The sequence below is a fragment of the Bubalus bubalis genome, chromosome 12, assembly GCF_019923935.1.
Source record: "Bubalus bubalis isolate 160015118507 breed Murrah chromosome 12, NDDB_SH_1, whole genome shotgun sequence".
NCBI lineage: Eukaryota > Metazoa > Chordata > Mammalia > Artiodactyla > Bovidae > Bubalus > Bubalus bubalis.
Window position 1 is genome coordinate 15,589,918 of NC_059168.1, and position 14,914 is coordinate 15,604,831.

Here is a 14,914-nt window from a genome sequence, read left to right on the forward strand (position 1 = left end):
CATTTTCTAGTGCGTCCTCTTCCTATGCCTCTATCGCTGGGATAGGACTCAAAAAGGAAATGTCTGTTTATTTTATTCACTTTTCTTCAGGAAAGACAGTGGTGAAGTGAGTCATTAGCACATTGTATTTTCCAATACCTCTCTTTGACCTTAATCTCTGGAGCTATAAACTCAACGGGAAGATGTCTGTTGAATCACGAGTGATGAGGAAAGCCCATGATAGATATGGTACTATGAATGTTTCAAGAAGAAATTAATGTAGTGTCTATAGATTATGGTCAGAAATCCAAGACCAGCAGAGATGCGCATCTTCCATGTGTAGCACACATGTATTGAGAAATAAATGCAAACTGTTTTCTGGGCTCTAACAGTTCTTTTTATCATGTTACTCTGCAGACAGAAGGATTGGGAGGCAGGGAATTGTTCCACAGTAGTTTGCTTCCTTTGGATGAGTCCAGTGATTGAATCCATCCCGTGACAGAGGATTTCCGCTTTTTAAATTTAATGAATGAATTTTTGGCTGTGCTGGGTCTTCGTTGCTGTGTGGGCTTTTCTCTTTTGTGGGAAGCAGGAGCTACTCTGTGGTTGCACTACATGGACTTCTCGTTGCGGTAGATTCTCTTGTTGTCGGGTACAGGCTCTAGGGTGTGTGGGCTTCAGTAGTTTTGGTTCATGAACTCTAGAGGACAGATTCAATAGCTGTGATACATGGGTTTAGTTGCTGCACTGCATGTTGGATCTTCCTGGATCGGGAATTGACCCTGTGCCTCCCGCACTGGCAGGTGGGTTCTTGACCACTGAGCCACTAGGGAAGGCTGATGATTGTTTTATAAACAGCGGCATCAGGGCCCAGGTTGAAACAAATGCAGCCACAAGGAGACCCATATAAGTTTGTGGGGCTGACCCAAGAGCAGCGTTTCACACAATTTGCTCCACAAACCACCAGTTCAGCTAGATGTTAATAGATGGTGTGTGAAAAAAGAGCCCACAGCCAAATGTGTGGAGAACACCAGGTTAAACAGAGAAAGCCAAGAGTCCTCGCCAGAGAACGTCTCAAGGTCTTTAATGTGCTAATTATACAGAATATGTCACCTTTCTCAATCATATTCGACCACAAAACCCTTCTTTGGGCAGAAGTCTCACATAGCTTGTGTTTTATATAAAATACCTTGGGTAAAATTGCTCTAGAATGTTGATCTTCAAATATTTTTTTGTTGCCGTGTCCCCTAAATTTTGAAAAATGTAGATGTTCACACATTTTTAACCTGACATCTACATTTTGTAAATCAAAAATTAAATGGCCATAGTAGATTCATTTTTGACATTGATATTAGATATGGACTTTAAACACTTTCATCAAAACTTTGGAGCAGCAGAGTTGGCTTACTTAATTTATAAATAATGTCTGTCATCTAACATAAATGGCAAAACCAGACCTTCTTATGAAAGAGATCAGGCTTATCCCTTGTCCTGGGACTCTGCTTCAGGAGAGAGATTTGTGAATTGTTCATTTGTTTGATGTCTGATCATTTCACATTGTAGGACAGTGTATCTAGAGAGATTCCAGATAAGTAAGAAGTGTGCCTTGGAGGGAAAGTAGACACTGAGTAAAGGAGAGAAAGGAAAGGAGATTGGCTTGTGTGGTTTTAGAGCACTTCTAGACAAGGAAATGGCAACCCACTCCAGTATTCTTGCCTGGAAAATTCTGTAGACAGAGGAGCCTGGCAGGGTACATACAGTCCATGGGGGTGGCAAAGAGACATGCCTGAGTGACTGAGCACAGAGAAGGAAACGTGTGAAGGCTTAAGATCTAGAAATTGATTCCTTAAATAAAAGTATTCAAGCACATGTGTCCCCTGTCACTTGCCTTCAGGGGTATGTGTACCTGGTGTGAAGCTGCATCTGGGAAAGAAGAGGGGCAAGGAAGGATTAAAAATTACATATGTGCTCTTAAGAGAGTGAACTCCTCCTTTCTCTAAAGTAAGTGATCCCTCTTCAATAGCCAGATGATATGTCTGGCTAAGAAAAGTATGTACCTCAAGAGGTGTGTTGATTTTTTTTTTTTTCTTTCTGCTTTCAACTGGAAGTCAGATTGCTAAATTGTGGTGGAATTTCTGCCCATCAGCAAAAATTGAGTAGACACTGCAGAATCTCCACAGTGCTTCATATTTTCGCAAAGTGCAAAGATCTGCATGTTCTGTTCTCACCTTGTGCCTAATTCCTGTTGGTTACTGGACATGCCTCATTTCCTGGATAAACGTGCGTCACTAAAAAGGCAGTAAATTAGTACTCGGTTAAAGATACATACTTTCTTGTAGGAGCATGGATACATAAAAATGTGTTTATTTCCCACAGGATACTTATACTAGTCATGACATATATTCTGCAGTAAATGTCCTACTTTATTTATTCCTTGGCATTTTTAACTTTGGCAACTGGCAGATTGTTGTGAAGTCAGGATATTTAAACTGGAAGCAACTGTGGGGATTATCTGTGTTGTGAGAGAGGAAAGTGAGCTCAAGAGAAAATAAAGGACTTATTCTGGGTGACATAGTTTAAGATCCTAGTTACCAGACTAGGTCATACTGAGATATTTCTCCTGTTAGATTTCCCCATTCTCCCTTAACCCTTTTTTAAAAAAAATAAGAGCTTGGACCGAGTTATCTCTATAAGCTGAAAATAACTGTTATGTTGCTCTTGGTCCAAAATGGTTCCAAAGTTCCATTGAGAGAAGGTGTGCTATACAGATACAAAAGATGATGATGACGATCCTTGCTTCATTGTACTGGGTTATTGTATCATTTTTGGGTGCTGAAATGCTGAGGCTGTGTCACATTTGGTTGTTTAAACAGTTTCTTGTTATGCATACCTCCCAATATGCAATGCTGCCAATGTTCAACCCTTTTAGATTTATAAGAAGAGCAGTTTTGTATTAGTGAACTTGATAAGTGGCCAGAGGTTCATGGTAGGCTGTACTGGGCAGAGAATGCTATAAATGTTCTAAGTGAATGGAGAAGTATGTAAATCATACGAGCTGTACCCCTTCCCTTGGTTTTGCCTTTTCTAAAGGTGCACACTGGGCTGGAAGAGTTTCTCCCTTCATTTTTGCATCTGTAAGCATCTAGACTGCCCACCACTGCAGCTCAGATGGACATATGGGAGTGGGTGACGGCTCTGAGTGCCAGTTCCTTCAGCCATTCATTTTGACCTTCATTCTTGAACTCAGTAAACTGTGTTTTTTTTGCAAGTGGTTACACCATTCTTTCAAAGAATAGAATTCCACAGTTGTCCAGAGAAATTTGGTGGTCCACAGAGGAAAACAATGACCACATTCATTTGTTTACCATTGTTTTGTTTTTTTAGACTAAGCACTACAGTACTTTCAATTTAATCAGAACACATTAAAGGAAATTGGCTGTTCCTAGAGAATATGACACTTCTGAAGCAGTTGTATTTGTCAAATGTAAATAATTTATAGATGTTATAATCAAGTTAGAAGTTTTTATTTAATTTTAAATAAGAAAATAGCCCAAGGAATTGTAGTCTAAATAGAATTATAATTCATAATGGGTCAGTTACATTCCATATTATTGTTAAACTTTGACCTGGTAATGCCTTCTCTTAGCATAATCCTTAAACCACTCACATCCAGATAGTTCACTTTCAGTTTTATTCTTAATGCATTTGTGAATCTTTACTTTCCTTTAGCTTATTTAAAACAGGGAGGCCTGGCCTTCTGCAGTCCATGGGGTTGCAAAGAGTTGGACACTACTGAGTGACTGAACTAAAGAGCTTGAGTACCTCAGAAAGTCATTTAGATAATTGCTCATGTTTCATATTAATCCTGGAGTTCTAAATTAAAAACAATGGGGCATAAGTTTTTTGTCCTTTTTTTCCTTTTAAACACAAAGGGTATACCCTATCTAGCTACCCACAATCTTCTCAAGAACAAAGCAGGGGATAGAAGAATAAAGTGGCAAAGATAAGAGAATTTCTATCCAATTTTTAGATGTGAAAAATTTGGCATATTAGGAATGAACAATATATGAATGGAATACTTTTTAAACTTTTATTTGTGAGTTGTTGAAACCAGAATGTGATTTTTCACAGAAATAATGTCAGTGATGTTCAAATTTTCTTGACAAATACCAACTTAGAAGTTCCATTTTTGAAGCAGATGTAAAGGAACTGTCTTGCTTAAAATTAAAAAAAAAAAAATTGGTATATCTATACAATGGTGTACCATGTAGCTGTAAAAGAAATGAGGACTATCTCAGTATAATGCTAGGATGTAATCTTTGGAATACTGTGTTCACTTCAAGAAAAGCAAGGGGGATGAAATGTGCAAAGTATGCTGTCATATAAAAATAGAAGGATAAATAAACAACAAGTTTTCATAAGAATATTGTTACCTATTAGAAAGGAAAGGAATAAGACTGTGATCAAAGCTACACTTCTCTGAATATTTGTTTTGCAGATTTGACTTTGAAACTATATAAATGTTCAATATAATTAAAAATAAAATTCAATTAAAAAGCCAATTTCTAATAATTGAAAGCAATAAGAAACAAATATACCTGTGTATCAAGTTGGTTGCATAACCACACAAATAAAAACTCTTTTAACTGTCAAAAAAAAAAAAGAGGTAGGCAGGATGCCCAGGCTCCTGGGATGGGTCTGCAGATCACAATTAAATCTGATGAATTTACCTTAGAGCACTGGTCAGACATGGTGATGCTAGGACTCTGGTCTTGCAGATCACAAAGCTCACAGCCCCATACTCAGCAATCTGGGGAACCTAGTCTGTTTTGCTTCTTGCTCAGGCTCGAGAACCTCCTCAGAGATAGTAGGAGACCATCCAGATGTAGACAGTGTAGATGCTGAGTTGAGCGAATGAAACCCTCCAAATCCTGTCATGGAACCACTACTTGCCTCCACCCCATCATTCCTCAGACAACCTCACTTCAAAATGGTCCTTACTGTGCTTATAAGCTCATATTTTCATCCTCTTTTTGTGTGTTTTTCAGTGAGGGCATTATTGACAATTTTGGCAGAACAGTTGTTTGTCAAGGGGGACTAACCACAGCTTAGTGTTCACCCAGTGAGTGCTCCCCAGCCCTTGGAACAAGCATATCCTCCTCTGAGAATCAACTGATTCTCCCTGAGCACTAAGAGGGAAGCTACCTTAACTGACCTACAACATCCCTGTAGGTATTTACATTTTAGAAGAGATTGTTTTTCCATCTAAGTGGCTAATTAATAAATAAAAAGGAAATGCAGGTCTAAGCCACAATGAGATAACGCTACATACTCTCTTGATGACTAAAATGAGAAAACTGACAATAACTTGAGGATGTGGAGCAGTTAGTACTGGAAATGGAACTTGACATAATCGCTTTGGGCAACTGTTTGACAGTATTTACTAAAGTAAGCATGAGCCTTGTTTAGTAACTCAGAAATTTTACTCCTAGATATGTTCCCAAGAGAAATGAGTACCTGGGCCTATCAAAAGATATATATATCTTTATATATGTATGTGTGTGTGTGTATATATATATATATATATGTTCACTGGTGCATGGTTGGAAATAACCCTCCAAATGTCTGTCAACAGTAGAATGGTAAATTAACTTTGTGCTCAGATAATAAAATATAACAGCAATTAAAAATGAACTGCATGTAGCAACATTGATGAATCTCATAAGCATAATAATTAAAAGTCAGACAAAAAAATATTAGTGATATGTACTCTGCATGAAGTTTAAGAACAGGCAAGACTAATAAATAATGATGGAAATCAGAATAGTAGTTACCTGTTGGGGCAGAATAGTAGTTACCTGGAAGGGCCATGAAGGAGCCTTCTGGGGAGTGAAATGTGCTAAGTAATGATGTTGATGGTGGTTACACAGTGTTTGCACACACACATATACACATACCCAGTTGTATAAATACATGCAAAGAACTCATGTAGCTGTATACTTAAGATTGATATACTTAGCTTTTTATAACTTTAGAAAGAAAAAATCTTGGAAATTTAATTTCATTTATGGTATTTTAGAGAATGTGCTAAAAATAAATTGACGCAGCTTAGGGAAACAGGAGTTTATCTGGAAGCTATTAGCATGTGTCCATGTTTCTGAGTTTCTGGAGCCAAAATTAGGGGAAGTGGTGTTGCTAGTGCACGCGGCACAAGCTGATTAGAATAGAGATGGTAAGAAAAGGAAAAGTTGTACATGATTCCTCTTCTCATTCTATTTCTTCCTGTCTGCAGCCATAGTGTTTTTGATTATGTCCTAACTTGTGTCCTCCATTCCTATGGCATCATGGTCGAGGTGGTGGACAATGTTGAGAGTCAAAAAGGGGACGTTGGAAGAGGGTACAAGGCAGTGGTTGTGTATCAGGTATCTATGTCTTGGGGCGGAGAGGGCGGGAAACACTACTTTAACCTGCAGGGAGGTTAGCCAGCAGGGAGGCCCTGACAGGACTATCATAGAAACTTCCAGGTGAGGGGAGCTCCTGGGTCCTAAGAGGTAAACACGGATGGTGTAATGGTGCAACCGATGATTAGGAGTCAAGTCCACCCTGAGAAAGAGGAAGGCTGATGATCACACCATAGTGGGAACATGAGGGGAAACAGAGATTTTTGTCCAGGTTTTTTGACCCAATTGACTGGTTACCCACATTTGAGGTTTAAGTGGGGATGTACATAAAGGGCTTTGCGTGTACCAGGCCCACCTCAACTTGACACTCTTCCTGCTTCTTTATGGTGCTTCTCTTAAGGAGAATGAGTTACAGGGGAATGTTTTCAATTACGTGTTGTGCATAAATGTGCTTTATAGTAAAACACAGACTCTGATCAAGTATAAGATGGATGCTAGACCATATGCTGGGCCAGGTGTCATCTAGCTGTACCAGCTTCCAGCTGGATGCAAACCTGGAATGCTGTAGAATTTATACAACAAATATGGGTTGTCATTTGAATGTCGTTGAAAATGTCATATTGTCACTGAAGTTAAAAATTGCGTATGTTGGGTAAAATACGTCCATATACATGTTTTTGGTTACTTTGAATATGAAATATAAGCAAATAATGATTTATTTCAGGTTGTATCTGCCTTTTATGTGATGATTCTACTAGTAATTGTTTACTACCATGGTGTTCAGTTTTAATGTAGAAATTTAGCATTTTAAGATCCCTAGTAGTTTTATTAGAATTAATTATTTCAAGAAGTAAGTATAATTTGAAATGGAGACACTAAGAGTCAAGTTTGTTAGCACTGATGTATAGAAGAGTCTTTTGGACTCTGTGGGAGAGGGAGAGGGTGGGATGAGTTGGGAGAATGGCATTGAAACATGTATAATATCATATATGAAACGAGTCGCCAGTCCAGGTTTGATGCACGATACTGGATGCTTGGGGCTGGTGCACTGGGACGACCCAGAGGGATGGTATGGGGAGGGAGGAGGGAGGGGGATTCAGGATGGGGAATACATGTATATCTGTGGCAGATTCATTTTGATATATGGCAAAACCAATACAATATTGTAAAGTTAAAAAATAAAATTAAATTAAGTTGAAAGTCAAAAAAAAAAAAAAGAATACTGGAGTGGGTTGCCAGTTGCTGCTCCAGGAAGTATGGATTAATAAAATCCATACTTCTTAATAATTAGAAACTATAATGTTAAAAAAAAAAAGAGCTTCATAAGTCACACTGAATAAAATAGATGGCTTCTAATTTTTTAAAAAAATTTTAACTCGTCACATTCTATTTATTTTTAATTATCTTTGCAAATGACTCCATAATCTTTTTTTAAAAAAGCTGCCACATTTTTGTCTGTGCTCTTCTAAATCATTTTGACGTCCCCTTGGGTCACTGTCTTAGTCCATTTGGGCCGCTATAATAAAATACCACCGACTGGGTAGCTTAAAAACAGCAGGTATTTATTGCTCACAGTTCTGGAGGCAGGGAAGTCCAAGATCAAGACACCAGCATGGTTGCCTTCTGGTGAGGGTCCTCTTTTCATTATAGGTGTCTGTGTTGTATCCTCAAAATAGTGGGAGGGACTGGGGGTCTCCCTGAAGCCCCTTTTATAAGGCAATGATCTCACTCGTGAGGGTTTCTCCCTCATGACTTAAGCACACCACAAAGGCCTCACCTACTAATACTGTGTCCTTTTTTAAAAATATAATTATCTTTAAAAAATAATTTTATTTATTTTTGGCTGTGCTGGGTCTTTGTTGCTATGCCAGCTTTTCTCTAGTTGTGGCAAGTGGGGGCTACTCTAGTTGTGTGCAGGCTTCTGATTGCAGTGACTTCTCTTGGTGCAGCTCCTGGGCTCTAGAGCAGGTGAATGGGCGTCCAGCTCCTGGGCTCTAGAGCATAGGCTCAGTTGTTGTGGTGCATGGGCTTAGTTGCTCTGCGGCATGTGGGATCTTCCTGGACCAGGGATCAAACCCGTGTCTCCTGCATTGACAGGCGGATTCTTCACTTCTTAGCCACCAGGGAAGCCCTAACACTGTGACCTTTGGGGAGGGTTAGGATTTCAACAGATTCGGCGGGGTGGGGCACAGAACATTGAGACCATAGCAGTCACCCTATGTAGACGATCTTAAGTCTCTATTTCCAGCCGTAATTCCTTTCACTTTATTCCTGAATCTGCTGCTGCAGCTGGATAATTATACTTGAGTATCCCAGTGTGACCTTGTAGTGTCAAACTTATCTCTTCATCTGCTTCTTTCCTTCACAGAACTTTGCACAAAACCAACAATGTCTTTTCCTCTTTGCTCAGATTAGAAGCCTTGCAGGCATCTTTGACCTTCTTCCTGTCCAATGCTGTGTTGGCTAGTCAAATACCGAACGCCATGCATTGTCAGTTGTTCCTTCCAAAAATACAAAAAAATACTTCATTCCTTCTCTTCCTGATTATTCACACTGTCACCAACCTGGCTTGTCACCAGTCTCATACTTGCATTATTCCTTCAGCGATCAAACTTTAAATCTCATCTCACCAAGCCATGTGCTGGCCAGATGCATTCCCTACAGCCTGCCATTGATTACATCTTCCTCCTGCTCACAAACCTTTAGTATATTTCTGTTTTCAGTAAAATTGAATCCAAACCTAGCCTGGCTTTAACCAGCTCTTTTTCCAGCTATTCACCTTCCTAAAACTTTTCCAGCTGATGATTTGACTCATGATTTCCTGATCGCCTTTCTTTCTCCAGTCTCTGTGCTCATGTTCCTGTCCATCCATGCAGATCATTCACCCTTTCCTGCCCATCCATTTGGCTCCTCCCCAGATTCACCACCTGATGAAGTCTTACCTCCTTTGCCATGCTGCCGTCTCCCTTACCTGCACCTTCCCCCCATAGCTCTTACTTGTCTAGATAGGCAGTCTCATGGTATAACTTCTTCAGGGTTATGACCTTTCTTCTGGTGGTGATAACTTGACTGATTTTCAGTTCTTCAATTTTTACACGGTTATATATACAGCTAGACTGTAAAAGTCTCCAGGGCAAGGGTCTTTGCCTTACCTGTATGCTCTATAATACTTAACAACACAGACACTAAAATAGAAGATTTGTGAAGGCTGGTATCTTTTGTCACTTTTATTCAGTGGTAAGGCTCTAGTATCTAGAATAGAACCAGGTACCTAGTAGGCTTATAGCAAATATTTGCTAAATTGTAGATGCTCAATAAATGTTTGATTTGATTAAACTGCTAATGCATTAAAAGTTGCTAGCATCTCATACTTACTGTGACTGAGAGATATTATATTGGGGAAAAAAAAAAGAGGAGGGGTATGCATCTTACAGCCAGAATCTGTTCAACAGTCCTTGACATCTCCTTCTAAAAGAGTTGTTTTCCTGCAGATATTAATGAATGCCAACTACAGGGTGTGTGCCCTAATGGTGAGTGTTTGAATACCATGGGCAGCTACAGATGTACCTGCAAAATGGGATTTGGGCCGGATCCTACCTTTTCAAGTTGTGTTCGTAAGTAATGATCACTTTTTAATTCCTATTTTGGATCAGGTTTTTTGTTTTGTTTTGTTTTGCTTTGAGAGGGTGTGGGAGGAGAATCCAAAAAAAGATAGCAGCTTGGTGGTCAACTGAATATTGTAAATATGCAGGAAGATGTCATTAAAATAATAAAGGGGATGAAGTGGCCTGATATACTGGAGTAAATCTACGTTATGAAGCCTTTTCATTTTTATTGTGTTCAGAAGAAAATGAAAGCTAAAACTCAAGAAAAAGAGCAGGCATACAGAGGAAAGATACTTTAATGCAAAGAAAGCAATTGATTAAAATTAGCATACCTAAGAGATGAAAACAGATTTTTCCTTCATGAGTATTTTAAGCATTATTTAGGTGGAGTTAAACTTTGTTCCAGCTTCTGTCTTTAATTAGTCCAAATTCTGAGTCACTTGTGTCTGATTTAATGAGGTTTCACTGTACTTTCTTGGTTGGAAGAGTCTGGGAAATAGTTACCAAGGCCCTGTGTTTCAAACGTTCTATTCAGTTCTAATTTCAAATATTCTATTCTGGTGTCCTTAAAAACCACCAAAATGTGTCCCTAAACTATTTTGCTTTATGAATCTGTCTCTACGATTTTTCTTCTTGGTAAGGATAAAGATCCTCCATCAAATTTTCTGTACGTTCTAATACTGGTATAGAAAATGTGGTTTCTCCAAAAAGACTCTCTTGCCACAAAACCCAGTCCAGTGTAATCATTACAGATCACCTGACGATTAGAGATGCATGCATTTTAGATGTCAAGTGCTCAAACACAGAGTTTTTTTTTTAAGACTACCTTATTTATTAAGGTGAAAAGTGAAAGTGAAAGTCACTCAGTCGTGTCCGACTCTTTGTGACGCCATGGACTGTAGCCGGCCAGGCTCCTCTATCCATGGATGGAAGTGCTAGGCAAGAATACTGGAGTGGGTTGCCATTTCCTTCTCCAGGGGATCATCCCCACCCAGGTATCAAATCCTGGTCTCTTGCATTGCAGGCAGTTCTTTACCATCTGAGCCACCAGGGAAGCCAAATTTTTAGGGTATTTGTGCCCATTATTACAAAGTAGGTAAACACAACAGATTTTTCAAAGTCATATACAATTAAATGTGAAACATTCTAAACTAATGCATGGCATAAAGTTGTCAAGATAATATTATGAGCAATTCTTCATTAATTTTTGTCTTGCTGGGTTTCTATTTTTATTTACCTATTTTTTTTTTTTTTAATGTGGCTCCGGTATTTGTTATTTGGTATCTTTCTGATCCCCAGTTTTAAATGTGCTGTATCTTCAAGACATGTTTTTTTCATGAAGGTACTATCATTTGGTTTTAACTGTGCATCTCTTAACTCTCTGCCCTAAGCTGATGGATAGACATGGTGAAGTAAAGACAGGTATAGTAAAATAAAATGACAACTTCATTCATTACTTTTAGATGAGTTTATTGAGGGTTTTGGAACATTGTTACTAATTACTGTTATTTTCCTTTAAAACCTGTCAAATGCAGATTAGGAAATTTTGCACGTAAATTCTTTCCTTCATGTCCTTTCACAGACAGTTCCGATCATGCAGCAGACAGACACCTACTAATTATAGGGCTTTTTTGATGGGTGGAGAAATCAGACTGTAAAATTATACTTGCATACAAGGTACATTTGCAAATTGATGCAAGGATTTGGAAATTTCATGCCAAAAAACATTGTTGGAAAATATCCAGATAATTTAGGGATAATTTCTGGCTGATTGGAATTACATAAATAAGTATTATAAATATATTTTTTATAATTTAAGCATAAAAGATTTTTAGAGTTTGACTATTGTGAATATTTTTTTTTTCCGTTAAATTGATTTGTAGTCTGGTTAAAATGGCTATGTTGAACGTTGTAGATTAGGTAAACTTGGAGGACTGGTCACAAAGTGTTTTATTTGACTAGATCTGATGTCTAGAGCTAAGGGCAGACATCCAGGTTTTAATGAGATTGCAGGAACCTGCCAGTGAGATTTTGAAACACTTACACATTTCCTTAGCATTTATTTTCCTTGTCATTTCCCAGATAATACTGAACATATTAAACAGCCATCCGTTCGTATTTGAAAAATAAATAATTCAATTTTATGGTTCAGCTACAACAGCTGAAATGATAAGCATTAGGAGATGTTTGTTGCTAGTTAAGTGTTCCAGTTTAGATTTGAAGTTAAAACTTGGGCTCTTACCAGCGTTGAGTGGGCAGATTTATTTCTCTTTCCTCTGAATTTACCACATGCAATATCACAGAAATATGTAGAGTCCTTTAGAATTTGTGACTTGGTTCAATCTAGTCCAATTTGTGGGTGAACTATACTTTGAACAAGTCGATGGGGGAAGTCCGAAGAGAAAGAATGTCTTGAGAAAGAAGGAGGGGAGAAGGTGATACTTAACAACGTGTACGTGTATTAGCCGCTCAGCCATGTCCAACTCTTTGTGAGCCCATGGACTGTAGCCCACCAGGCTCCTCTGTCCACGGAATTCTCCAGGCAAGAATACTGGAGTGAGATACTTACAATACAGGGGCGAAAAATACTGGCAGGATGGTGGTACCTTTGATAGTCATGGAGGAAATAGCAGGAGGAGGCTGGGGGCCACACACGCACACAGATGCACAAGGGCACTGAGCAAAGCTATTTCCCGTTTGAAATAAATGCTCTTGCAAGACAGAAAAACAGCCTTAGATAGATGGTGGAAGCAGATGGAGGTGACTGGCTGCGTTTGCTCAGGCAGCATGAATTTAGGGCATATCCCGGCCATAAAAGGTGTGGCTGACTCTGTGAACTCAAAGAAATGGACTTGGCAGTGGCTGAAGAGCAGTGGGAAGCTCTCCCTGTTCTTGAATACACTGAGGTGAACACCCTCAGAATTCCTTGACTTCGGCCAAAGGTTGCAACCACTTCACTTTCTCTCCTTGCCCACTCCCTATGCTTGACTTAGCCAAGCTGAAAGAGGAAGGTAGGAGGGGTCTGGCCTTGGCCGCCTGCGACCTCTGCATCTGTGGATCAGGGCTCTGCTGCAATAGCATTCTCTAGACCTGCTTCTGCCTATCTGTGGGGAAGGCTGAAACCCAAGATCTCTCAGAGCACATCCAAGAAAAGTGTAATAACCTGTGAAGAGCGAGTAGGGAAGCTTCCTGACTTTTTAAACTGCAATTAATTTTCTTCAGAAACTTGAGACCTCTTAGGATGAATGCTGGGAAGGGTGTGCCCACAGGTTCAAAGTGAAATGAAAGTCACCCAGTCATGTCTGACTGTTTGCGACCCCATGGGCTGTATCCAGCCAGGCTCCTCTGTCCATAGAATTCTCCAGACAAGAATACTGGAGTGGGTTGCCATTTCTTTCTCCAGGGGATCTTCCTGACCCAGGGATCGAACCCGGGTCTCCTGCATTACAGGCAGACGCTTTAGCATCTGAGTTCTGAGCCTGCGTGTTTGCTGGTCCATTATACCCTTGGCCAGTAGAGGGGGTTAGAGAGAAGATGGACTCCTATCCTGACTCCAGAAATCATGAGATGTCGAACATATCCCTTTGAAAAGCCAGTTTTATTCACGAACACTGTTTCTTTTTAGTTTCTTCAGCTTCCTTCAAGAGATATGAATTATTTCACACAATTGGAAACTGAAGCCAGGAGAGTTTGAGTAACTTTTCAAGATCATATAGCTCATCCTTGACATTTGAGATGATAGAATTGGATTTGGGGCCTTAAATTTAGGGTTCTAGATCAGGAATTGGCAAATAATAGCCATGGGCCAAATATGCCCCATTGTCTGTAATTTTAAATAGTTTTATTGGAACACATTCTTGTCTATTCATTTACATTACTATCCGTGGCTGTGAAATAGCCGTTGGCAGAGCTGAGAAGTTGCAATAGAGACCATATAGACCACAGAGCCTAAAATGTTTATCTTACCTTTCACAGAGAAAGATTTCTGACTTTTGGGCTGAATCAGTGCTGTCCAATAGAACTTTTTGTGATGATGGAAATGTTCTGTATCTACATTGTCTGAGGTGATAGATACTAGTCACAGGTGGCTGGTGTGCCAAAGAGATTGAATTTTTAATCTGTCTTCAGTTTTCTAAACTTTTTATTTTATATTGGAGTATAGCTAATTAACAATGTTGTGATAGTTTCAGGTGAACAGCGAAGGGACTCAGCCATACATATATACATGTGTCCATTCTTATCCAAACTCCTCTCCTATTCATAGGCTGCCACATAACATTGAGCAGTATCTCATTTAAATTTTATCAAAGGAGCAGTATGTGGGCAGGGGCTAATGAATGGGATCTCATAGTTCCAGACGCGTTTTTGTGAAACTGATTGGGTAAATGACCACCAAGATCTCTCTAGCAGAGAGAGCAAGATGGGCTTTCCTTCCTGACCTGGTGGTTTTGTCCATGGTAAGATTATTCTTCCCCAGAAGTGAGGCTGGGAGCCTCTTTGTCAGCCCTGACTCTCTCGTCTCCTTTGGTCTTCAAGAAAGTCATTAAATCTTCATAATCTGTTTTATGCTTTTTCCTTTCCTCCAGCCTCTGCTGCGGCTGTCTCAGCTTAGACCCCTAGTTTTCCTCTCTTAGTGACCACATAGCATCATGGCCTTGAGGTTACACAAACAGATCTGTGCAAGTGTTTGCTCCCAGATAAAAGCAGTAACAACTCAAACTGTGACACACTTTACTGTGTACTTACTAAGTGCCAGGCACGGTGATGAGGACTTTGTATGGATTACCAAATATCATAGTTGCAGGATCTCTGTGAGCCTTGTGTTGCTGTTCTCCCTATTTGGGAAATGAAGAGTTTGAGGCACAGAGAGGGTAAGGATCTTTCCAAAAGTAACACAGCCTATAAGTAAGTGGTAGAGCCCAAATTTGA

General features: G+C 39.4%; 1 protein-coding gene across 17 annotated transcripts in view; it reads left to right on the plus strand.

Annotated features, from left to right (window-relative positions):
* Nucleotides 1-14,914, plus strand: part of LTBP1 (latent transforming growth factor beta binding protein 1) — a 458,940-nt gene that overhangs the window by 278,898 nt on the left and 165,128 nt on the right. For 16 of the 17 annotated variants that reach the window (XM_044925805.2, XM_025260861.3, XM_044925802.2 and 13 more), the window contains one exon: nucleotides 9,872-9,994. The exons of the other annotated variant lie outside the window; for it this stretch is intronic. In XM_044925805.2, coding sequence (XP_044781740.2) covers nucleotides 9,872-9,994 — 123 coding nt within the window. The remainder of the gene's footprint in view (nucleotides 1-9,871; nucleotides 9,995-14,914) is intronic. 17 annotated transcript variants of the gene reach the window in all.